Source organism: Salmo trutta, chromosome 35 (genome assembly GCF_901001165.1).
Source record: "Salmo trutta chromosome 35, fSalTru1.1, whole genome shotgun sequence".
Lineage (NCBI taxonomy): Eukaryota > Metazoa > Chordata > Actinopteri > Salmoniformes > Salmonidae > Salmo > Salmo trutta.
The window spans coordinates 30263184-30289266 of NC_042991.1; the positions used below are offsets into that span (position 1 = coordinate 30263184).

Here is a 26083-nt window from a genome sequence, read left to right on the forward strand (position 1 = left end):
TGGGAAAAAAAGAGAGATGGAGAGAGACAGGATTAAGAGAGAGAGAGTTGACTGACTGAGCTGGTGAGTAGAGAGAGTTGGTGGGACTGGTCTTTACTGACTGACTGACTGACTGACTGACTGACTGACTGACTGACTGACTGACTGACTGACTGACTGACTGACTGAGCTGGTGAGTAGAGAGAGTTGGTGGGACTGGTCTTTACTGACTGACTGACTGACTGACTGACTGACTGACTGACTGACTGACTGACTGACTGACTGACTGACTGACTGACTGACTGAGCTAGTGAGTAGAGAGAGTTGGTGGGACTGGTCTTTACTGACTGACTGACTGACTGAGCTGGTGAGTAGAGAGAGTTGGTGGGACTGGTCTTTACTGACTGACTGACTGACTGACTGACTGACTGACTGACTGACTGACTGAGCTGGTGAGAAGAGAGAGTTGGTGGGACTGGTCTTTACTGACTGACTGACTGACTGACTGACTGACTGACTGACTGACTGACTGACTGAGCTGGTGAGTAGAGGGAGTTGGTGGGACTGGTCTTTACTGACTGACTGACTGACTGAGCTGGTGAGTAGAGAGAGTTGATGGGACTGGTCTTTACTGACTGACTGACTGACTGACTGACTGAGCTGGTGAGAAGAGAGAGTTGATGGGACTGGTCTTTACTGACTGACTGACTGACTGAGCTGGTGAGTAGAGGGAGTTGGTGGGACTGGTCTTTACTGACTGACTGACTGACTGACTGAGCTGGTGAGAAGAGAGAGTTGGTGGGACTGGTCTTTACTGACTGACTGACTGACTGAGCTGGTGAGTAGAGGGAGTTGGTGGGACTGGTCTTTACTGACTGACTGACTGAGCTGGTGAGTAGAGAGAGTTGATGGGACTGGTCTTTACTGACTGACTGACTGACTGACTGACTGACTGACTGACTGACTGACTGACTGACTGACTGACTGACTGAGCTGGTGAGAAGAGAGAGTTGGTGGGACTGGTCTTTACTGACTGACTGACTGACTGACTGACTGAGCTGGTGAGTAGAGAGAGTTGATGGGACTGGTCTTTACTGACTGACTGACTGACTGACTGACTGAGCTGGTGAGAAGAGAGAGTTGATGGGACTGGTCTTTACTGACTGACTGACTGACTGAGCTGGTGAGTAGAGAGAGTTGGTGGGACTGGTCTTTACTGACTGACTGAGCTGGTGAGTAGAGAGAGTTGATGGGACTGGTCTTTACTGACTGACTGACTGACTGACTGAGCTGGTGAGTAGAGAGAGTTGGTGGGACTGGTCTTTACTGACTGACTGAGCTGGTGAGTAGAGAGAGTTGGTGGGACTGGTCTTTACTGACTGACTGACTGAATTGGTGAGTAGAGAAAGTTGGTGGGACTGGTCTTTACTGACTGACTGACTGAGCTGGTGAGTAGAGAGAGTTGGTGGGACTGGTCTTTACTGACTGACTGACTGAGCTGGTGAGTAGAGAGAGTTGGTGGGACTGGTCTTTACTGACTGACTGACTGAGCTGGTGAGTAGAGAGAGTTGGTGGGACTGGTCTTTACTGACTGACTGACTGACTGACTGAGCTGGTGAGTAGAGAGAGTTGGTGGGACTGGTCTTTACTGACTGACTGACTGACTGAGCTGGTGAGTAGAGAGAGTTGGTGGGACTGGTCTTTACTGACTGACTGACTGACTGACTGACTGACTGACTGACTGAGCTGGTGAGTAGAGAGAGTTGATGGGACTGGTCTTTACTGACTGATTGACTGACTGAGCTGGTGAGTAGAGAGAGTTGGTGGGACTGGTCTTTACTGACTGACTGACTGAGCTGGTGAGTAGAGAGAGTTGGTGGGACTGGTCTTTACTGACTGACTGACTGACTGACTGAGCTGGTGAGTAGAGAGAGTTGGTGGGACTGGTCTTTACTGACTGATGGAGTGAGTGAGTCAGTGAACCACAGTGTGTAACGGCCCTGCTACACTACAGCCATCGGGCGTTCAGCATTGCCATTAGCGATCAGCTGTTGAGGAAATGCTTCCTTTTGGTTGCATATGGCCTCAACTATACAACACTGGTTATTTAACTAACATTTACCAAGTCAAGAAGCTACACGTACTAGCTAGTACAACCATCAGCAACAATTTAATCAGCACAAAGCTATTGTACTTACACATAATGGATGAAAATGGTACAGTACAGTAGGGGCAAAGTACCCAAATGTCAAACAATCCTAATACGACTTGGATTTAAAGGACAAGCGCTGGTGGAAGAACTAAGGTGCAAGGAAACTCAACCATGTTTACATGAATCCAATGCTTTTTATTTTCTTTAGTAGTAGATGTAAGAACCAAGTACCTTTATCTGACACACACACACACAGAGAGAGAGACAGAGAGAGAGACAGAGAGAGAGACAGAGAGAGAGACAGAGAGAGAGACAGAGAGAGAGAGAGGTGTGTATGTGAGTGTGGTGTGAGAGAGAAAATAAACAGAGGGGAAGGGGAGTAGAAGACAGGCATTGTGCGGCAGCAGAAAGGGCTAGTGTTTCACGTCTACTATACCTCTAATGTCCCAGCCTCTCATTAACCTCTACGATGCTAAGTATAATCATTAACCTCTACTACTACTACTCTAAGTATAATCATTAACCTCTACTACTACTACTACTACGCTAAGTATAATCATTAACCTCTACTACTACTACTCTAAGTATAATCATTAACCTCTACTACTACTACTACTACGCTAAGTATAATCATTAACCTCTACTACTACTACGCTAAGTATAATCATTAACCTCTACTCCTATCAACTACTACGATGCTAAGTATAATCATTAACCTCTACTACTACGCTAAGTATAATCATTAACCTCTACTCCTATCAACTACTACGATGCTAAGTATAATCATTAACCTCTACTACTACGCTAAGTATAATCATTAACCTCTACTCCTATCAACTACTACGATGCTAAGTATAATCATTAACCTCTACTACTACGCTAAGTATAATCATTAACCTCTACTCCTATCAACTACTACGATGCTAAGCATAATCATTAACCTCTACTACTACTACTACTACTACGCTAAGTATAATCATTAACCTCTACTCCTATCAACTACTACGATGCTAAGTATAATCATTAACCTCTACTACTACGCTAAGTATAATCATTAACCTCTACTCCTATCAACTACTACGATGCTAAGCATAATCATTAACCTCTATTCCCATCAACTACTACTGCGATGCTAAGTATAATCATTAACTTCTACTACTACGATGCTAAGTATAATCATTAACTTCTACTACTACGATGCTAAGTATAATCATTAACTTCTACTACTACTACGCTAAGTATAATCATTAACCTCTACTCCCATCAACTACTACGATGCTAAGTATAATCATTAACCTCTACTCCCATCAACTACTACGATGCTAAGTATCTAATAGCCATTAACAAAGAATCGCTCACTCAGGTGTCATTCCCATCTTTTCTGGTCCCAGTTTAAACTAAGAACAACTTTGTTTGTTGTTCAAGGCTTAATAGCAATATTTAGTGTTCATAAGCACTACATTGATACTTCACAAATCATTTAAGCAAATTCATAATACAGTTGAAGTCGGAAGTTTACATACACTTAGGTTGGAGTCATTAAAACTTGTTTTTCAACGAGTTAACAAACTATAGTTTTGGCAAGTCGGTTAGGGCATCTACTTTGTGCATGACACAAGTCATTTTCCAAACAATTGTTTACAGACAGATTATTTCACTTATAATTCACTGTATCCCAATTCCTGTGGGTCAGAAGTTTACATACACTAAGTTGACTGTGCCTTTAAACAGCTTGGAAAATTCCAGAACATGATGTCATGGCTTTAGAAGCTTCTGATAGGCTAATTGACATCATTTGAGTCAATTGGAAGTGTACCTGTGGGTGTATTTCAAGGCCTACCTTCAAACACAGTGCCTCTTTGCTTGACATCATGGGAAAATCACGTTCTGTCTCCTAGAGATGAACGTACTTTGGTGTGAAAAGTGCAAATCAATCGCAGGACAACAGCAAAGGACCTTGTGAAGATGCTGGAGGAAACAGGTACAAAAGTATCTATAGCCACAGTAAAGAGTCCTATATCAACATAACCTGAAAGGCCACTCAGCAAGGAAGAAGCCATTTCTCCAAAACCGCCATAAAAAAATATTGTACTTTTTGGAGAAATGTCCTCTGGTCTGATGAAACAAAAACAGAACTGTTTGGCCATAATGACCATCGTTATGTTTGGAGGAAAAAGGGGGAGGCTTGCAAGCCGAAGAACACCATCCCAACCGTGAAGTACGGGGGTGGCAGCATCATGTTGTGGGGGTGCTTTGCTGCAGGAGGGACTGGTGCACTTCACAAAATAGATGGCATCATGAGGAGGAAAATTATGTGGATATATTGAAGCAATATCTCAAGACATCAGTCAGGAAGTTAAAGCTTGGTCGCAAATGGGTCTTCCAAATGGACAATGACCCCAAGCATACTTCCAAAGTTGTGGCAAAAAGGCTTAAGGACAACAAAGTCAAGGTATTGGAGTGGCCATCACAAAACCCTGACCTCAATCCTATAGAAAATGTGTGGACAGAACTGAAAAAGCGTGTGCGAGCAAGGAGGCTTACAAACCTGACTCAGTTACACCAGCTCTGTCAGGAGGAATGGGCCAAAATTCACCCAACTTATTGTGGGAAGCTTGTGGAAGGCTACCCGAAATGTTTGACCCAAGTTAAAAATTTAACGGCAATGCTACCAAATACTAATTGAGTGCATGTAAACTTTTGACCCACTGGGAATGTGATGAAAGAAATAAAAGCTGAAATAAATCATTCTCTCTATTATTATTCTGAAATTTAACATTCTGAAAATAAAGTGGTGATCCTAACTGACCTAAGACAGTGAAATGTTTACTAGGATTAAATGTCAGGAATTGTGAAAAACTGAGTTTAAATGTATTTGGCGAAGGTGTATGTAAACTTCCCACTTCAACTGTACATATTTTATTAATGAATTTTTTATCCTTCATTTAACTAGGCAAGTCAATTAAGAACAAATTCTTATTTACAATGACAGCCTTGTTCAGGGGCAGAATGACAGATTTTTACCTTGTCAGTTTGGGGATTAGATCTAGCAACCTTTCGGTTACTGGCCCAACGCTATCCACTAGGCTACCTGTCACACTAGGCTACATAACCTTACGTCTGGTGCGATGCAAAATGTGGCATGACCGGTTTGCCTCCCTTTATATGGCGTAGCACGACATTAGCTCAAGCTAAAGAGTGCTGAAGCATATAGGTCTTATTGAGGGATTATGAAGGTTTAGAGTGGGACAGCTTTTCTCCCACATACCTCTCTTCTCCCTCCTCACGCTCCTCTCATTTAAAAAGGCAGTAACAGCCTCCACAGGAAAGTGTGAGAGGTCAGACAGGTCATGGGGGCTTTGTTACGTAGGTCAAACATACTGTACCTGTCAGACAGGAAGGCACAGATGAGGTCCTTGGCATCATTGGACATCTGCACATCATCAGGGAAGTTGAGGTTATTCTTGTGATCCATGATCTTCCCATATGTTCCTACTAGTGACTCGGCATAAAATGGGGTGTCGCCTAAAAAGAGAGGTGAAATTTAAATGTTTTGGGGCTTTTGTTAGGCTTTACAGGGGAAGTTAAACTAGCTTCAATAAACACAAATAGCCTAGTAGTGTGACCACTGGATTTAAACCTAGGTGTACGGCATGCCACAAGACTGTTAGCCCGCTGAGCTAAATCCAAGACATTAGCTTAGGGAGCTAACACAAGTCTTGAGGTCTCAGGCAAGGTTACATATCACCCGAGCGGGATTTATCAAACCATCTTCCGTAGCTTTGCGCCAATCCATATGACAAAACTAAGAGAATTAACATTAGCATGTCAACGGTCCGATTGAGATCCTGCACACCGTTCTGATTCAGGATCAGACAAACTCACTCACCGACCAGCATCTCAAAGATGAACACCCCCACGGACCACCAGTCACACTCGCGGCCGTAGTTGCCATCCCCCCCCTGGGACTTGAGCACCTCAGGGGAGATGTAGTCCGGAGTCCCCACCGCTGTGTCACAGTGGACCATGCCCGTCTGGAATGAGAGAGACAGACAGACGGACGGAGAGGCAGGCGGGGAAACAGGCAGACAGAGACATCGTTAAAGCAGATAACCTAAACAGTGAAACATATTGGACCAGTGTGCCAGACACAGATTAAGCCTAGTCCTTGAGTAAGAAGCACTTTTAAATGGTGACTCTACATGATTTTTAGTCCAGGACTAAGCCCAATCTGTGTTTTATTTTTACTTATTTATTTCACCTTTATTTAACCAGGTAGGCCAGTTGAGAACAAGTTCTCATTTACAACTGCAACCTGGCCAAGATAAAGCAAAGCAGTGCGACACAAACAACAGAGTTACAGAAACAAACGTACAGTCAATAACACAAAAAGAAAAATAGAAAAATCTATGTACAGTGTGTGCAAATGTAGAAGAGTAGGGAGTTAAGGCAATAAATAGGCCCTAGAGGCAAAAATAATTACAATTTAGCATTAATACTGGAGTGATAGATGTGCAGATGATGATGTGCAAGTAGAGATACTTGGGTGCAAAAGAGCAAGAGTGTAAGTAATAATATGGGGATGAGGTAGTCGGGTGTTGGCTATGTACAGGTACAGGCAGAGAACTGGAAGGAAAGGCGGCCAAAGAGGTGTTGGCTGCAGGGGGTGCTTTGCTGCAGGGGGTGCTGAGATGTTGGCCAGGGTAGGGGTAGCCAGATGGAAAGCATGGCCATGGAAAAATGCTTATTGAAATTATCGATTATCATAGATTTATCAGTGGTGACAGTGATTCCTATCCTCAGTACAGTGGGCAGCTGGGAGGAGGTGCTCTTATTCTCCATGGACTTTACAGTGTCCCAAAACTTTTTGAAATTAGTGCTACAGGAAGCAAATTTCTGTATGAAAAAGCTAGTCTTAGCTTCCTAACTGACTGAGTATATTGGTTCCTGACAACCCTGAAAAGTTGCATATCACGGGGGCTATTTGATGCAAATGCAGAACGCCACAGGATGTTTTTGTGCTGGTCAAGGGAAGGGAAGTCTGGGGTGAACCAAGGGCTGTATCCGTTCTTAGTTCTAAATTTTTTGAATGGGGGATGCTTATTTAAGATGGAGAGGAAAGCACTTTTAAAGATTAGCCAGGCATCCTCTACTGACGGGATGAGGTCAATATCCTTCCAGGATACCAGGGCCAGGTCGATTAGAAAGGCCTGGTCGCTGAAGTGTTTTAGGGAGAGTTTGACAGTGATGAGGGGAGGTCGTTTGACCGCAGACCCAGTACGCACGCAGGCAATGAGGCAGATCACTGAGATCCTGGTTGAAGACAGCAGGGGTGTATTTAGAGGGAAGGTTGGTCAGGATGATATCTAAGAGGGTGCCCATGGTTACAGATTTTGAGGAAACTGTGTCTGGGAAACCGGCCCATTAAATTTGTCAAAGAGCTTTTTGGCACACCTTACCTGTCCTGTAAGTCATGATTCAGCAACTTAACCTGATGGACTTTCTACATGGAAATCGACACTAAACAATTCTAAATCTGACCACATGGTGGTGCACTGGAGCAGTGAAATTTCCCCAAACCCAGATTTTAGCAGTAGACAGTTCATCGCCTTGGAAATAGTCAAAAATTAGCTCATGTTAGCATTAAGTTACAGAAGAAAGCAGAAAAAAGTAAGGTCTAGGGCTTGAGTTTGGTGTTTCAGACAGAATTACCAGAACAAGACCATTTCAGATTAGGATGGAGTCTCACTCAGAAAACCGCCACAGCCCAGTCTAGGCCATGGACCAGTGCTTCCCAGTCCTGGTCCTGGGGACCCAAAGGGGTGCACATTTAGGTTTTTGCCTAACACACCTGATTCAAGAGAAGGCTTGATGACGAGTTGATTCTTGAACCAGCTGTGTTAGTCCAAAAAACTAAATGCGAACCCCTTTGGCTCCCCAGGACCAGGACTGGGTTGCACTGCCCTAGACCATCAGCCAATTCTCCAACTCCCCTGCAAACTCACAGAGTCCATCTTCATGCAGGTGCCAAAGTCAGCCAGCTTGAGGTGGCCATTTTGGTCCAGTAGTATGTTGTCCGGTTTCACATCGCGGTGGATGAAACCCATGGAGTGGATGGCATCTAGAGCCAGCACCACCTCGGCAGTGTAGAAACGGACCCACTTCTCTGGCATGTCGTAGTTCATGGTCAGGGTGACCAGATCTCCACCAGGCATATACTCCATCACCATGTAGAGGTGATGGTCGTCTTGGAAAGCACAGCACAGCTGGAAAACACACATCACAACAATAACAGCTTGATTGACATTTGGAGTCTGTGAGAGGTGTGTGTAGTGTACGTGTGAGAGGTGTGTGTAGTGTACGTGTGAGAGGTGTGTGTAGTGTACGTGTGAGAGGTGTGTGTAGTGTACGTGTGATAGGTGTGTGTAGTGTACGTGTGAGAGGTGTGTGTAGTGTACGTGTGAGAGGTGTGTGTAGTGTACGTGTGATAGGTGTGTGTAGTGTACGTGTGAGAGGTGTGTGTAGTGTACGTGTGAGAGGTGTGTGTAGTGTACGTGTGAGAGGTGTGTGTAGTGTACGTGTGAGAGGTGTGTGTAGTGTACGTGTGAGAGGTGTGTGTAGTGTACGTGTGAGAGGTGTGTGTAGTGTACGTGTGAGAGGTGTGTGTAGTGTACGTGTGAGAGGTGTGTGTAGTGTACGTGTGAGAGGTGTGTGTAGTGTACGTGTGAGTAGTGTACGTGTGATAGGTGTGTGTAGTGTACGTGTGAGAGGTGTGTGTAGTGTACGTGTGAGTAGTGTACGTGTGATAGGTGTGTGTAGTGTACGTGTGAGAGGTGTGTGTAGTGTACGTGTGAGAGGTGTGTGTAGTGTACGTGTGAGAGGTGTGTGTAGTGTACGTGTGAGAGGTGTGTGTAGTGTACGTGTGAGAGGTGTGTGTAGTGTACGTGTGAGAGGTGTGTGTAGTGTACGTGTGAGAGGTGTGTGTAGTGTACGTGTGAGAGGTGTGTGTAGTGTACGTGTGAGAGGTGTGTGTAGTGTACGTGTGAGTAGTGTACGTGTGATAGGTGTGTGTAGTGTACGTGTGAGAGGTGTGTGTAGTGTACGTGTGAGTAGTGTACGTGTGATAGGTGTGTGTAGTGTACGTGTGAGAGGTGTGTGTAGTGTACGTGTGAGAGGTGTGTGTAGTGTACGTGTGAGAGGTGTGTGTAGTGTACGTGTGAGAGGTGTGTGTAGTGTACGTGTGAGAGGTGTGTGTAGTGTACGTGTGAGTAGTGTACGTGTGATAGGTGTGTGTAGTGTACGTGTGAGAGGTGTGTGTAGTGTACGTGTGAGTAGTGTACGTGTGATAGGTGTGTGTAGTGTACGTGTGAGAGGTGTGTGTAGTGTACGTGTGAGAGGTGTGTGTAGTGTACGTGTGAGAGGTGTGTGTAGTGTACGTGTGAGAGGTGTGTGTAGTGTACGTGTGATAGGTGTGTGTACGTCTCCCTCCCTCTCACCTGGACGACCCAGGGGCTGTTGGAGAAGGCCATGATGTCTCTCTCCTCCCAGAAGAAGGCGGAGTCAGAGCGTTTGATCATCTCAAACTTGCTGAGCTGTTTCATGGCGTACACCTTCTGAGACGCCTTGTGACGGACCTGGAGGGGAGGTACATTTTATTAAGTTATTCTTTATCTCACCTTTATTTCACTACGCAAGTCAGTTAAGAACAAATTCTTATTTACAATGATGGCCTACTAAAAGGCAAAAGGCCTCCTGCGGGGACCGGGGCTGGGAGTAAAAGGACAAAACACACATTATGAAGAGACAACACTACATAGAGAGACATAAGACAACAACATAGCAAAGCAACAACACAACATGGCAGCAACACATAACACAGCATGGTAGCAACACAACATGACAGCATGGTAGCAGCACAAAACATGGTTCAAACATTATTGGGCACAGACAACAGCACAAAGGGCAAGAAGGTAGAGACAACAATACATCACGCAAAGCAGCCACAACTGTCAGTAAGAGTGTCCATGATTGAGTCTTTAAATGAAGAGATTGATATGACGAGGTATAAGATTACACACACACGGCCACACACACACGCGCGCACGGCCACACACACGCGCGCACGCGGCCACACACACACACACACGGCCGCGGCCACACACACACACACACACGCGGCCACACACACACGCGCGCGCGGCCACACACACACGCGCGCGCGGCCACACACACACGCGCGCGCGGCCACACACACACGCGCGCGCGGCCACACACACACGCGCGCGCGGCCACACACACACGCGCGCGCGGCCACACACACACGCGCGCGCGGCCACACACACACGCGCGCGCGGCCACACACACGCGCGCGCGGCCACACACACGCGCGCGCGGCCACACACACGCGCGCGCGGCCACACACACGCGCACGCGGCCACACGCGCACGCGGCCACACACACACGCGGCCACACACACACGCGGCCACACACACACACACACACACGCGGCCACACACACACACACACACACACGCGGCCACACACACACACACACACACACACACACACACGCGGCCACACACACACACACACACACACACACGGCCGCGGCCACACACACACGGCCGCGGCCACACACACACACACGCGGCCACACACACACACGCGGCCACACACACACACACGCGGCCACACACACACACACACGCGGCCACACACACACACACACGCGGCCACACACACACACACGCGGCCACACACACACGCGGCCACACACACACACACACACACGCGCGCGCGGCCACACACACACACACGCGCGCGCGGCCACACACACACACGCGCGCGCGGCCACACACACACACACGCGCGCGCGGCCACACACACACGCGCGCGCGGCCACACACACACACACGCGCGCGCGCGGCCACACACACACACACGCGCGCGCAGCCACACACACACGCGCGCGCGGCCACACACACGCGCGCGCGGCCACACACACGCGCGCGCGGCCACACACACGCGCGCGCGGCCACACACACGCGCGCGCGGCCACACACACGCGCGCGCGGCCACACACACGCGCACGCGGCCACACACGGGCGCACGCGGCCACACACACACGCGGCCACACACACACGCGGCCACACACACACACACACACGCGGCCACACACACACACACACACACGCGGCCACACACACACACACACACACACACACACACACACACACACACGCGGCCACACACACACGGCCGCGGCCACACACACACACACGCGGCCACACACACACACACGCGGCCACACACACACACACACACACACGCGGCCACACACACACACACACACGCGGCCACACACACACACACACGCGGCCACACACACACACGCGGCCACACACACACACACGCGGCCACACACACACACACACGCGGCCACACACACACACACACGCGGCCACACACACACACACACGCGGCCACACACACACACACACGCGGCCACACACACACACGCGGCCACACACACACACGCGGCCACACACTTTATTTATACAAGTAGTAGACGCTACTGAGATACAAGATTTCTTTTACGAGGGAAACCGCCAAAAGAAAGCAGTATAAACACACATTCACAACATAAAACAGTCACCAGTAGACACAAGATACAATGTCACTTTGACTGTGACACAAAGTTGCAGATAATGCCATTGAAGGCCCTTGATAACATAACGTCCTGCAAACAACAAGACAACACACACAAAAAACATAAGATACACCCACAGGACAACATGTACACACAGATTGACCAGCCCCCCCCCCTTCACACAAGACTTTGACACAAAATGAATCTTTCCAACACACACACAACCTGTCTAAACATGCCTTTATTACAAGTTACACAGAACCTGAAAAATACACAAAGAAAAACATACAGACAGGCAGGCACCTGGAAGGGGGAGACACAAACGCAAGAGCTCACACAGGCAGTGAGGAATGTAAATGTTCTTAATCTGTTTGTATATCATTGTATCTTTGCGGCGCAAACACACAAACACACGGAGGGAGTTTCTCACCAGTTGCACCTCTCCATAGGCTCCTCTGCCGATCATCTTGACCTTGTCAAAGTCCTCCAGTTTCAACTGCAGGTCCCGCATCTTAACCATGGCCTTCTCATCTACAGGACAGAGAGGTCAGAGGTCAAATGGGTTACCATGGCAACAGAGGCCCACGCAAATGGTTGCATTCAAAGGAGAGGTCAGCAAGGGCCTCAGAGGCTTTTTTACGAGAAAAATTGCATAAAAATTGATTTTAAACAGCGCTTGACATGCTTCGAAGTACGGTAATGGAATATTTCGAATTTTTTTGTCACGAAATGCGCCGTGCGCGTGACCCTTATTTACCATTCGGATAGTGTCTTGAACACACAAACAAAACGCCGCCATTTGGATATAACTATGGATTATTTTGGACCAAACCAACATTTGTTATTGAAGTAGAAGTCCTGGGAGTGCATTCTGACGAAGAACACCAAAGGTAATCAAACTTTTCTAATAGTAAATCGGAGTTTGGTGAAGGCTAAACTTGCTGGGTGTCTAAATAGCTAGCCCTGTGATGCCGGGCTATCTACTTAGAATATTGCAAAATGTGCTTTCACCGAAAAGCTATTTTAAAATCGGACATATCGAGTGCATAGAGGAGTTCTGTATCTATAATTCTTAAAATAATTGTTATGCTTTTTGTGAACGTTTATCGTGAGTAATTTAGTAAATTGTTAGTAAATTCGCCGGAAGTTTGCGGGGGGTATGCTAGTTCTGAATGTCACATGCTAATGTAAAAAGCTGGTTTTTGATATAAATATGAACTTGATTGAACAAAACATGCATGTATTGTATAACATAATGTCCTAGGGTTGTCATCTGATGAAGATCATCAAAGGTTAGTGCTGCATTTAGCTGTCTTCTGGGTTTATGTGACATTATATGCTAGCTTGAAAAATGGGTGTCTGATTATTTCTGGCTGGGTACTCTGCTGACATAATCTAATGTTTTGCTTTCGTTGTAAAGCCTTTTTGAAATCGGACAGTGTGGTTAGATTAACGAGAGTCTTGTCTTTAAAATGCTGTAAAATAGTCATATGTTTGAGAAATTGAAGTTATAGCATGTTTGAGGTATTTGAATAACGCGCCACAGGATTCCACTGGTTGTTACGTAGGTGGGACGATTTCGTCCCGCCGGCCCTAGAGAGGTTAAGGAGCGGGACTCTAACCCAAAAGCTTATAAGAAATCCCGCTATGTCCTCCAACGAACAATCAAACAGGCAAAGCGTCAATACAGGACTAAGATTGAATCGTACTACACTAGCTCCGACGCTCGTTGGATGTGGCAGGGCTTGCAAACTATTACAGACTACAAAGGGAAGCACAGCCGCGAGCTGCCCAGTGACACGAGTCTACCAGATGAGCTAAACTACTTCTATGCTTGCTTCGAAGCAACTAACAGTGAAACATGCATGCGAGCACCACCTGTTCTGGACAACTGTGTGATCACGCTCTCCTTAGCCAATGTGAGTAAGACCTAAACACGTCAACATTCACAAGGCCGCTGGGCCAGACGGATAACCAGGACGTGTACTCCGAGCATGCGCTGACCAACTGGCAAGTGTCTTCAATGACATTTTCAACCTCTCCCTGACTGAGTCTGTAATACCAACATGTTTCAAGCAGAACACCATAGTCCCTGTGCCCAAGAACACCAAGGTAACCTACCTAAATGACTACCGACCCGTAGCACTCACATCTGTAGCCATGAAGTGCTTTGAAAGGCTGGTCATGGCTCATATCAACACCATTATCCCAGAAACCCTAGACCCACTCCAATTTGCATACCGCCCAAACAGATCCACAGATGATGCAATCTCTATTGCACTCCACACTGCACTTTCCCACCTGGACAAAAGGAACACCTATGTGAGAATGCTATTCATTGACAGCTCATACAGCTCTGCGTTCAACACCATAGTGCCCTCAAAGCTAATCACTAAGCTAAGGACCCTGGGACTAAACAAGCTCCTGGACTTCCTGATGGGCCACACCCAGGTGGTAAGGGTAGGTAACAACACATCCGCCACGCTGATCCTCAACACGGTGGCCCCTCAGGGGTGCATGCTCAGTCCCCTCCTGTACCCCCTGTTCACTCATGACTGCACGGCCAGGCACGACTCCATCATTAAGTTTACCGATGACACAACAGTGGTAGGCCTGATCACTGACAATGATGACACAGCATACAGGGAGGAGGTCAGAGACCTGGCCGTGTGGTGCCAGGATAACAACCTCTCCCTCAATGTGATCAAGACAAACAAGATGATTGTGGACTACAGGAAAAGTAGGACCGAGTACGTCCCCATTCTCATCGATGGGGCTGCAGTGGAGCAGGTTGAGAGCTTCAAGTTCCTTGGCGTCCACATCACCAACAAACTATCATGGTCGAAACACACCAAGACAGTCATGAAGAGGGCACGACAAAGCCTATTCCCCCTCAGGAGACTGAAAAGATTGGCATGAGTCCTCAGATCCTCAAAAAGTTCTACAGCTGCCCCATCGAGAGCATCCTGACTGGTTGCATCACTGCCTGGTATGGCAACTGCTCGGCTTCCGACCGCAAGGCACTACAGAGGGTAGTGCGTACGGCCCAGTACATCACTGGGGTCAAGCTTCCTGCAATCCAGGACCTCTACACCAGGCGGTGTCAGAGGAAGGCCCTAAAAATTGTCAAAGACACTAGCCACCCCAGTCATAGACTGTTCTCTCTGCTACCGCACGACAAGCGGAACTAGAGCGCCAAGTCGAGGTCCAAAAGGCTTCTTAACTGCTTCTACCCACAAACCATAAGACTCCTGACCAGCTAATCAAATGACTACCCGGACTACTTGCATTGCGCCCCCCTCTTTTATGCTGCTGCTCCTCTCTGTTTATTACTATGCATAGTCACTTTAACTCTACCTATATGTACATATTATCTCAATTACACTGACTAACCGGTGCCCCTGCACATTGACTCTGTACCGGTACCCCCTGTATATAGCCTCGCTACTGTTATTTTACTGCTGCTCTTTAATTATTTGTTATTTTTTTACTTATTTTTCTTAAACTGCTTTGTTGTTTAAGGGCTTGTAAGTAAGCATTTCACTGTAAGGTCTACACCTGTTCTATGTGATAAATACCATTTGATTTGCTTGATTTGATTTACTTGAAGTTTGCTTGAAGCTAAGCAACTTTAGCCAGTTAGCTTGGGTACTTGACTGCTGCTGTAAGGTCAGAATACTCGGATAAACCCTACTCCTCAGCCAGAGCGTCCAATGTTTTCCTCTGAACACTCCTGAGAGCGAAACGCTCTGAATTTACACAAGGACTATCTGACAACGCACTGAATTATGTACGGCCCAGAGCGCACTGACACAGCCGAGTGAATTTACAAATGCACCCTAAGGATGACAATGGATTATGATGTTGAAAGTAGCCAGGAATTAAGGAGATGTGAAGTCGAGCTAACTCTATACCACTTCAGTTTACCAGTCCCAACTCATATAGCAACATTCATGTGCCCTGGATATCTCCATGCTTCAGCTGCGTTTAGATGGTACGAGATGGAGCACCAAGGTACATGAGAGCACGAAGGTAAATGCCGTTGAACCTGGCAGTGAATGCCATCAGCCGCCATCTTTTGACATAGCGTTGTTTTCTACTGGATGTTGATTTGCACTGTTTCTGAATCACCATAGCAACGCATACATCACACTTGCTTGCTTTTGCCATCTCCTTCTTTCTTGCTACCTCAGATAATGCAAAGCATCTTATTACCAAGGTCTGCCTCAAAGTAATTCTATATCTTACATCTGTTTAAGAAGGCATCTATGTTTTTGTTTTTCCGTAGTGCCGGGTAGTCCAAATCCAGGGCCAAGGCATTCATGGAATCCTGCGGAAAAAGTCAAAGAAATCCAATCAATTGAATGTGTTTGAAATGGTTTTCATGCGTTATTATAGAATCTAATTAAGCCAAGAATTCAGTTCACCTGCTAAATACAAGCTTAAAGGGAAAGTTCAGTGATTAAATGTTTAGACATTTGTTTACTTACCTTGAAAGCTCATGATCAAAATATGTCAAATTGCTAAAATATCCCTTTCAGTTTTAAAATCTTTTTAACCAAAACGGTCTGTGTTCCGATATCCAAATAGTCATACTACTTAGAATGAAGCAATGTATTGGGCTGGGCATGCATTCTAAGTCGTACGCTAGCATGGACAATGGAACATAGCCTCTGTCTTCTTTCTGATCTCCAGCAAACAAACCAATGATTTATACCATCAAATTAAATAATAATAATGAAAGGGAAAGGTCAAAAGGCTAATGAAATCAACATCTCTTATTGCCCTCCATAGCAGCGTTCTCCCAAATGCAACACAGCTGGGAGAGAAGATGAGTCTGCTAATAGACAGAATAACAAGCAAATGACACAATGACTAGTGGAGTTCTGCCTTTGATGTAGAGGGTAACAGGGATGGCCTTCTGGGCATGGCATTTCAACAACCTCCCAGAGGGATGGCCTTCTGGGCATGGCATTTCAACAACCTCCCAGAGGGATGACCTTCTGGGCATGGCATTTCAACAACCTCCCAGAGGGATGGCCTTCTGGGCATGGCATTTCAACAACCTCCCAGAGGGATGACCTTCTGGGCATGGCATTTCAACAACCTCCCAGAGGGATGGCCTTCTGGGCATGGCATTTCAACAACCTCCCAGAGGGATGGCCTTCTGGGCATGACATTCAACAACCTCCCAGAGGGATGGCCTTCTGGGCATGACATTTAACAACCTCCCAGAGGGATGGCCTTCTGGACATGGCATTTCAACAACCTCCCAGAGGGATGGCCTTCTGGGCATGGCATTTCAACAACCTCCCAGAGGGATGACCTTCTGGGCATGACATTTCAACAACCTCCCAGAGGGATGGCCTTCTGGGCATGGCATTTCAACAACCTCCCAGAGGGATAACCTTCTGGGCATGGCATTTCAACAACCTCCCAGAGGGATGACCTTCTGGGCATGACATTTCAACAACCTCCCAGAGGGATGACCTTCTGGGCATGGCATTTCAACAACCTCCCAGAGGGATGGCCTTCTGGGCATGGCATTTAACAACCTCCCAGAGGGATGACCTTCTGGGCATGGCATTCAACAACCTCCCAGAGGGATGGCCTTCTGGGCATGGCATTTCAACAACCTCCCAGAGGGATGGCCTTCTGGGCATGGCATTTCAACAACCTCCCAGAGGGATGACCTTCTGGGCATGGCATTTCAACAACCTCCCAGAGGGATGGCCTTCTGGCATGACATTTCAACAACCTCCCAGAGGGATGGCCTTCTGGCATGACATTTAACAACCTCCCAGAGGGATGGCCTTCTGGACATGGCATTCAACATCTCCTTCCAAAACAAGTCACAGTGATATAAGGCAGACCTCCTGCCTGTCCTTTCCAGGCCCTGTCTACACTCCACCACAGCCGGCTGGTAGTATATTGAGAGAGGGTAGTTTATAAATACCACACCCACACACACGGGGATGTGTGGGTGGTGAGGGACTCCATGCTACTTAAGACCATGGGTTTAGTAGGAAAAAAAAGTTTTGAAACATTTCAAGTTATTACCCCCAGGAATGTGGAGGGAGGGTCAAGTGGAGTCAACTAGGGGGAAGGGAGGGTGTCCTCACAGCGTCATCTGTCCCCCCTTAACTCCAGCCATGTGAGTGGCCAGGTCTAGGATGGCTCTCCCTGGCATGTGGAACAATTCCTAGCCTTTAAATAGAGAGGGAGGGGGGCTTAAAGAGAGAGAGGGGGGCTTAAAGAGAGAGAGGGAGGGGGGCTTAAAGAGAGAGAGGGGGGATTAAAGAGAGGGAGAGGAAAGAGAGAGACACAAAGAGAGAGAGAGAGGGAGAGCTAAAGATAGAGTGAGAGAAAGAAAAAGGGAGCGAGAGAGATGTCCCCTGGTGCAGGCCGGGTGTGTGGAAATAGACCCGAGGCTCAGAGGCTATAATGGTTTATTGAACAGTTCTCTGACTTGACCCAGCATTTCTAGGAGCTCAGGGTCCATTTCATTTTAGCGGCTGTGACGGAGTACATTTTGTCATTGACAGCATGTATTCTATTTGTAATAGTGACGAATCTACATCCAGAGAACTCATCAAATGGCTCAGACACACCAGTAGGACTGTCTAACGTTTGGATACTTAGCAACTCTGAACCGTTTCAGCAGCTAATCTCGTGTTCACACAGCAATGACCTTAAAGTCAATAGCCACTCAGCCTTGTTAAAATACTCCAAACCAGAAGGTGGCAGTAGTGTTGTTTGGCAATGCATGTCTGTCTGTTGCTTGATGGTCAGAGAGCCTGTTCGTGGAGAGCTACCCTCCTGTAGGCTGTGATTTTCTCCTTTTTTTTAGACACTCCGTTAATACAACAACAAAAACTAGACTACGGTACCTCCTCCAATGAGATAAACTAGACCCCATCATTCCCTCTCTACATGCAGAGGATGCTGACCAATCACAAGCGGTTTCCCTCACTCTCTGCATGGCATGCACATGCTGTCCCATTACAAGTGTCCCCGCTTAGAGCGCGCAGTTAGATGCTGGTGAGGAGAGAGCGGCTATACCTCAGAGTGCTTGTCGGAAACATGAGTGCTGCTAGTGCTAACAAGACTGTTGATATAGTGCTAAAGAAGGGTGCATCTTCAGTGGTATGGCCAGTGGCATGTATTCATGGATGCTAAAGTGAGCCAGGCTTCCCCAAAAAATGTACCATGGAAAAAAACATACAAAATGATTTACCTTTTATCTCTCTGGGTTTCAAAAATGTCCCTCAATTGGCAATACTGAATGTATCTCACTGGAAAAAGCATCCTAGCGAACGAAACAGCGTCCCTGTGTCTCAGTATGTGTATCTGATGCTGTCTGGTCAAAAAGAGTATGACATTGTTGCCGCCCGTAGAGTGCCTAAACTGAGTGAGCTCTGCTGTGAACGGTCCTGGCACAAGGGAAGGGAAGCCAGTTTGGATTTGGCTTCACACCAATCACATCAGAAGACAAACGTCATTGAATCGTTGCGTTGTTGTCCTCCGGTGGCTAGCCAGCTAGCTAAAATCGACTCTTTCCTAAACTAGCCATGTATGGAGATAGGGATTTTGACTTGTGGTTTTACTTAATTCTCTGTACTGGCCAATGATTATAACAGCAATTCTGATCCAAACATAAATTCATACATTGTGCCCCTGGCCTGAGAGGATGGAAGTTTAAAAATGTAGCTACAGTGGGGCAAAAAAGTATTTAGTCAGCCACCAATTGTGCAAGTTCTCCCACTTAAAAAGAGGAGAGAGGCCTGTAATTTTCATCATAGGTACACGTCAACTATGACAGACAAAATGAGAAAAAAAATCCAGAAAATCACATTGTAGGATTTTTAATGAATTTATTTGCCAATTATGGTGGAAAATAAGTATTTGGTCACCTACAAACAAGCAAGATTTCTGGCTCTCACAGACCTGTAACTTCTTCTTTAAGAGGCTCCTCTGTCCTCCACTCGTTACCTGTATTAATGGCACCTGTTTGAACTTGTTATCAGTATAAAAGACACCTGTCCACAACCTCAAACAGTCACACTCCAAACTCCACTATGGCCAAGACCAAAGAGCTGTCAAAGGACACCAGAAACAAAATTGTAGACCTGCACCAGGCTGGGAAGACTGAATCTGCAATAGGTAAGCAGCTTGGTTTGAAGAAATCAACTGTGGGAGCAATTATTAGGAAATGGAAGACATACAAGACCACTGATAATCTCCCTCGATCTGGGGCTCCACGCAAGATCTCACCCCGTGGGGTCAAAATGATCACAAGAACGGTGAGCAAAAATCCCAGAAGCACACGGGGGGACCTAGTGAATGACCTGCAGAGAGCTGGGACCAAAGTAACAAAGCCTACCATCAGTAACACACTACGCCGCCAGGGACTCAAATCCTGCAGTGCCAGACGTGTCCCCCTGCTTAAGCCAGTACATGTCCAGGCCCGTCTGAAGTTTGCTAGAGAGCATTTGGATGATCCAGAAGAGGATTGGGGGAATGTCATATGGTCAGATGAAACCAAAATATAACTTTTTGGTAAAAACTCAACTCGTCGTGTTTGGAGGACAAAGAATGCTGAGTTGCATCCAAAGAACACCATACCTACTGTGAAGCATGGGGGTGGAAACATCATGCTTTGGGGCTGTTTTTCTGCAAAGGGACCAGGACGACTGATCCGTGTAAAGGAAAGAATGAATGGGGCCATGTATCGTGAGATTTTGAGTGAAAACCTCCTTCCATCAGCAAGGGCATTGAAGATGAAACGTGGCTGGGTCTTTCAGCATGACAATGATCCCAAACACACCGCCTGGGCAACGAAGGAGTGGCTTCGTAAGAAGCATTTCAAGGTCCTGGAGTGGCCTAGCCAGTCTCCAGATCTCAACCTCATAGAAAATCTTTGGCGGGAGTTGAAAGTCCGTGTTGCCCAGCGACAGCCCCAAACCATCACTGTTCTAGAGGAGATCTGCATGGAGGAATGGGCCAAAATACCAGCAACAGTGTGTGAAAACCTTGTGAAGACTTACAGAAAACGTTTGACCTGTGTCATTGCCAACAAAGGGTATATAACAAAGTATTGAGATAAACTTTTGTTATTGACCAAATACTTATTTTCCACCATAATTTGCAAATAAATTCATTAAAAATCCTACAATGTGATTTTCTGGATTTTTTTTCTCATTTTGTCTGTCATAGTTGACGTGTACCTATGATGAAAATTACAGGCCTCTCTCATCTTTTTAAGTGGGAGAACTTGCACAATTGGTGGCTGACTAAATACTTTTTTGCCCCACTGTAGATGTATTACTCCACATCATATTCCGCTTACTTTGATTGGACTAAATCATTTGTTATCTTTTAGTTGTTACTGTATGAGACTAAGCATAGTTGACTAGATGATGTTGAAGTTGAAATGGTGTTGGATAATGTAGTCAGTGCTTGTTTTCTTTATGACTTGCGGTAACTCAATAGTTGTTTTATGGTCCAAAAATGTGGGAAACATTAACTTGCTTGGCCATGCTGTAGGTCATGTAACTGTTTGTTGTAACATATGATTGAACTAACAGGTTATAGAGCAAACAATGCAATCATCACAACACATAGGTTGTAATATGTATTTTTTCCACGTGGCTTGGCTTCCCTGGTGATTTTACCCACACACTGCTACGGAGTATGGCAGTATTTTGGCTATAGGCAAAGCGACCAAATGCAGGTGTTATGCAAAAAGTGCCTCAGAGTTGCGGCGACAACACTACAAATGTATTATATAATTTGAATATAAAACATCCCACAGACACATAGAAATCACGGAGGCTATCCCTATAACATAACCAAAGACATGGCTCCTATCTACACAGTCAGCTTCAAGAAGATGATAAAACAAGCTGACAGGAGATACAAGATTCCATCTCGCAGATATTTCTCCCAAGTCGCCATCCCAACACTGTATAACAAAATGAAGGGAGAAGTTGAAACATTGAATGTAGCGTTGAATGACTGGACCAGACTACTATGTTTTGGACACTGGCTGCACCTTGCAACAGGTAAGTTAAGGCACTTTGACTTATAATTCAATTATAATAATGACTGACCTTACTTATACACAATCATAAGCTTCCTATTCCATCTTCAGCCTATGGCTGCCTGAATAAATAATGAACTTAATTTAAGAAATCATAGGCCTAATGATAAAATATGAACTCAATGTTATTAATTAATAAGTACTGCGCTTATAGCACACTATATTTTCATAATCATGTTAAACATTTGTTTGTTAATATGTAGGTGTAATAATGCTATCATATACAGCCTATAACAATGTTGTTAGAGCATGGTGTTTGCAACGCCAGGGTTGTGGTTTCGATTCCCACGGGGGGCCAGCACAGAAAAAAGGCGCTATGCTGGCTTTTGTTACCAAAGCGCCTTATACCACCCACCACTGCGACCTATATGCTCTAGCCGGCAGGCCCTCGCTACATATTCGTCGCCAGACCCACTGGCTCCAGGTCATCTATAAATCTATGCTAGGTAAAGCTCCGCCTTACCTCAGCTCACTGGTCACGATAACAACACCCAGCCATAGCATGCGCTCCAGCAGGTATATCACTGGTCATCCCCAAATCCAACACCTCCTTTGGCCACCTTTCCTTCCAGTTCTCTGCTGCCACTGACTGGAACGAATTGCAGAAATTGCTGAAGCCATACATTTCTGTCACCAACTTTAAACATCAGCTAACCGATCGCTGCAGCTGTACATAGTCCATCTGTAAATAGCCCACCCAATCCACCTACCTCATCCCCATATTGTTTTTATTTATTTTTCTGCTCTTTTGCACACCAGTATCACTACTTGCACATTATCATCTGCTCATCTATCACTCCAGAGTGAATCTGCTAAATTGTAATTACTTTGTGACTATGCACACATTGTGTGTGTGTGTGTGTGTGTGTATGTATGCATGCATGTATGCATATATGCATGTATGTATACTTTTTTTCTATTTTGTTATTGACTGTACGCTTGTTTATTCCATGTGTAACTCTGTTGTTGTTTGTGTCGCACTGCTTTGCTTTATCTTGGCCAGGTCGCAGTTGTAAATGAGAACTTCTTCTCAACTAGCTTACCTGGTTAAATAAAGGTGAAATAAAAAAATAAAAAATAAAAATATACAGTGCCTTTGGAAACTATTCAGACCCCTTGACTTTTTCCACTTTGTTAGGTTACAGCCTTATTTGAAAAAGTATTATATTGTTTCCCCCCACCCCCTCATCACAACACACAATACCCCATAATGACAAAGCAATAACTGTTTGACATTTTTGCTAATTTATTATACATAAAAAACTGAAACATCACATTTACATAAGTATTCAGACCCTTTACTCAGTACTTTGTTGAAGCACATTTGGCAGCGATTATAGCCTCGAGTATTCTTGGGTATGACGCTACAAGCTTGGCATACCTGTATTTGGGGAGTTTCTCCCATTCTTCTCTACAGATCCTCTCAAGCTCGGTCAGGTTGGATGGGGAGCGTTACTGCACAAATATTTTCAGGTCTCTCCAGAGATGTTCGATCGGGTTCAAGTCCTGACTTGGGGTGGGCCACTCAAGGACATTCAGACATTTGTCCTGAAGCCACTCCTGTGTTGTCTTGGCTGTGTGCTTAGGGTTGTTGTCCTGTTGGAAGGTGAAGTGTCGCCCCAGTCTGAGGTCCTGAGCACTCTGGAGCAGGTTTTCATCAAGGATCTCTGTACTTTGCTCAGTTCATCTTTGCCTCGATCCTGACTAGTCTCCCAGTCCCTGCCACTGAAAAACATCCCCACAGCATGCTGCCACCACCATACATCACCGTAGGGATGGTGCCAGGTTTCCTCCAGACGTGATGCTTGGCATTTAGGCCAAAGAGTTTAATCTTGGTTTCATCAGACCAGAGAATCTTGTTTCTCATGGTCTGAGAGTCCTTTAGGTGCCTTTTGGCAAACTCCAAGCGGGCTTTTATGTGCCTTTTACTGAGGAGTGGCTTCTGTCTGACCATTCTACCATAAAGGCCTGATTGGTGGAGTGCTGCAGAGATGGTTGTCCTTCTGGAAGGTTCTCCTATCGCCACAGAGGAACTCTAGAGCTCTGTCAGAGTGATCGTCGGGTTCTTGGTCACCTCCCTGACCAAGGCCCTTCTCCCCCGATTGCTCAGTTTGGCCAGCTCTAGGACGACTCTAGGTGGTTCCAAACTTCTTCCATTAAGAATGATGGAGGCCACTGTGTTCTTGGGGACCTTCAATGCAGCAGAAATGCTTTGGTACCCTTCCCCAGATCTGTGCCTCGACACAATCCTGTCTCTGAGCTCAACGGACAAATCCTTTGATCTCATAGCTTGGTTTTTGCTCTGACATGCACTGTCAACTGTAGGACCTTATATAGACAGGTGTGTGCCTTTCCAAATCATGTCCAATCAATTGAATTTACCACAGGTGGACTGCACTCAAGTTGTAGAAACATCAAGGATGATCAATGGAAACAGGATGCACCTGAGCTCAAATCCCAGTCTCATAGCAAAGGGTTTGAATACTTATGTAAATACATTTTTTCTGTTTTTTGCTTTTAATAAATGTGTTAATTTCTAAAAACCTGTTTTTGCTTTGTTATTATGGGTTATTGTGTGTAGATGGATGAGGACATTGTTTTATTTAATGAATTTTAGAATAAGGCACGTAGAAAAAGGGGTCTGAATACTTTCCGAAGGCACTGTAACTAGCTAGCAAGATGACAAACAATTTCACCTTCCATCATCGCATACAACCCATAGATACATTTTTAGCTAGCACGCTAACATTAGCTAAATGTTTGCTGTGCTAGCTAGGTAAAGACACTGCATTTTTATTTTATCTTTATTTAACTAGGCAAGTCAGTTAAGAACAAATTCTTATTTACAATGATGGCCTAGGAACAGTGGGTTAACTGCCTTGTTCAGGGGCAGAACGACAGATTTTTACCTTGTCAGCTCGGGGATTCGATCTAGCAACCTTTCGGTTACTGGCCCAACGCTATCCACTAGGCTACCTGCCGCCCCGCATTGACTCTCGGCAGCCGGCTACGGGCAGCTGCTTCATGGAAATCCATTGAGATGTAATCATAATATTACTACAGTGGCCAGATAGCTAGTTTGGTAAAGCATTTAGTATTGTGTGCAATGTGCTGCACTTACCACCCCATTTGTTTCATATAAAGTCTGCGCGACTGCCTGTTAACAAGCTAGCATTAGCTAGCTAACTAATAAGCTAGGGCACATTATCAAAGCTAACAAACAAAAAACTATTTGAGCACAAAACTCCTTAGCTATATGTAAAAGATGTAAAGACTTATTCTAGAAAAAAGAAATGCATTATGCAGCTTTATAGTTTTATAATTCTGATGAAAAGGTGGGTGGTTTAGACCGGAAAAAGTGCCCTCTTCCTTTTTCTTGTCATCTCCCCCAAGTGGAGGTTGAAGTGCTCTCTGATTTGCTCAAAGTCAAGTTGTCGGCCACTGCCAAGCATTGCGATTTTAAAAGTAGAAAGGTCAGGTTCGTCGGTACACAGCAGGTACGTCTTTTGTTCTAGCAAGAGAAGGAAAGGTCTCTGGTAGTACCTATCGGCAGTCAGATTCTCTGTGCGTTTCATGCTTTAGGATTTGACCCTTAAAGTTTTATCGCTATCACATTTCCCTCACAAACCTCCTTCCAGGCCTGTCTGTACATTTTGACTGAATGTAAGATGAATATATAAAACAAATACAGGGGCAAGCAGACTAGTAAACTTACTCAGGAGACACACATCTCATTGAAATGTATTCCTGCTTGTTTTCCTCACAAACGATGAGTGCCAGCGACTACACCAAAACAAGCGTAAACAAACAGGAAATAGTACTGTGTGGTCAGGGTGGGTTATCTCCATGCTCAATGCCAGGATGTGCTTTCAGCTTCCTGAGGTGTGGTGCCCTGCAGCGGGGGCCAGCATGACTCATTTTTAGGCCTTCTACAGAGACTTGTTCAGTAAGGCACAGCATAGCAAAACATTAGCAAAACATTTTGCGGTCTTATTGGACAAGTTCAGATAGCAGTGCATCCCAGTTTCACTTTTCAACAAAAGGTTGCCAGCCAACTAGCGTAGACACTAGCCTGTTTTGGTATCATCCAGAGCCCTCATATCACTAAATTGAATCAGCTGATAGCCTACCGCTCTTGTGATTTAAAGGGATAGTTTGAGATTTTGGCAGAGTCAGATGAACTCATGGATACGATTTATAG

At 45.7% G+C, this 26083-nt stretch overlaps 1 protein-coding gene across 6 annotated transcripts in view; it reads right to left on the reverse strand.

The window, feature by feature from the left end:
• The window catches only part of LOC115175052 (rho-associated protein kinase 2), a 59578-nt gene that overhangs the window by 30197 nt on the left and 3298 nt on the right, over positions 1-26083 (reverse strand). For all 6 annotated transcript variants that reach the window (XR_003871897.1, XR_003871898.1, XM_029734204.1 and 3 more), the window contains exons 2-7: positions 16029-16110; positions 12211-12311; positions 9628-9765; positions 8137-8397; positions 6021-6165; positions 5518-5656 (exon numbers count right to left, since the gene is read on the reverse strand). Coding sequence is in view for 4 of the 6 variants with exons in the window: in XM_029734204.1 (XP_029590064.1) it covers positions 5518-5656; positions 6021-6165; positions 8137-8397; positions 9628-9765; positions 12211-12311; positions 16029-16110 (866 nt within the window). In the remaining 2 variants the exon portion in view is untranslated. The remainder of the gene's footprint in view (positions 1-5517; positions 5657-6020; positions 6166-8136; positions 8398-9627; positions 9766-12210; positions 12312-16028; positions 16111-26083) is intronic.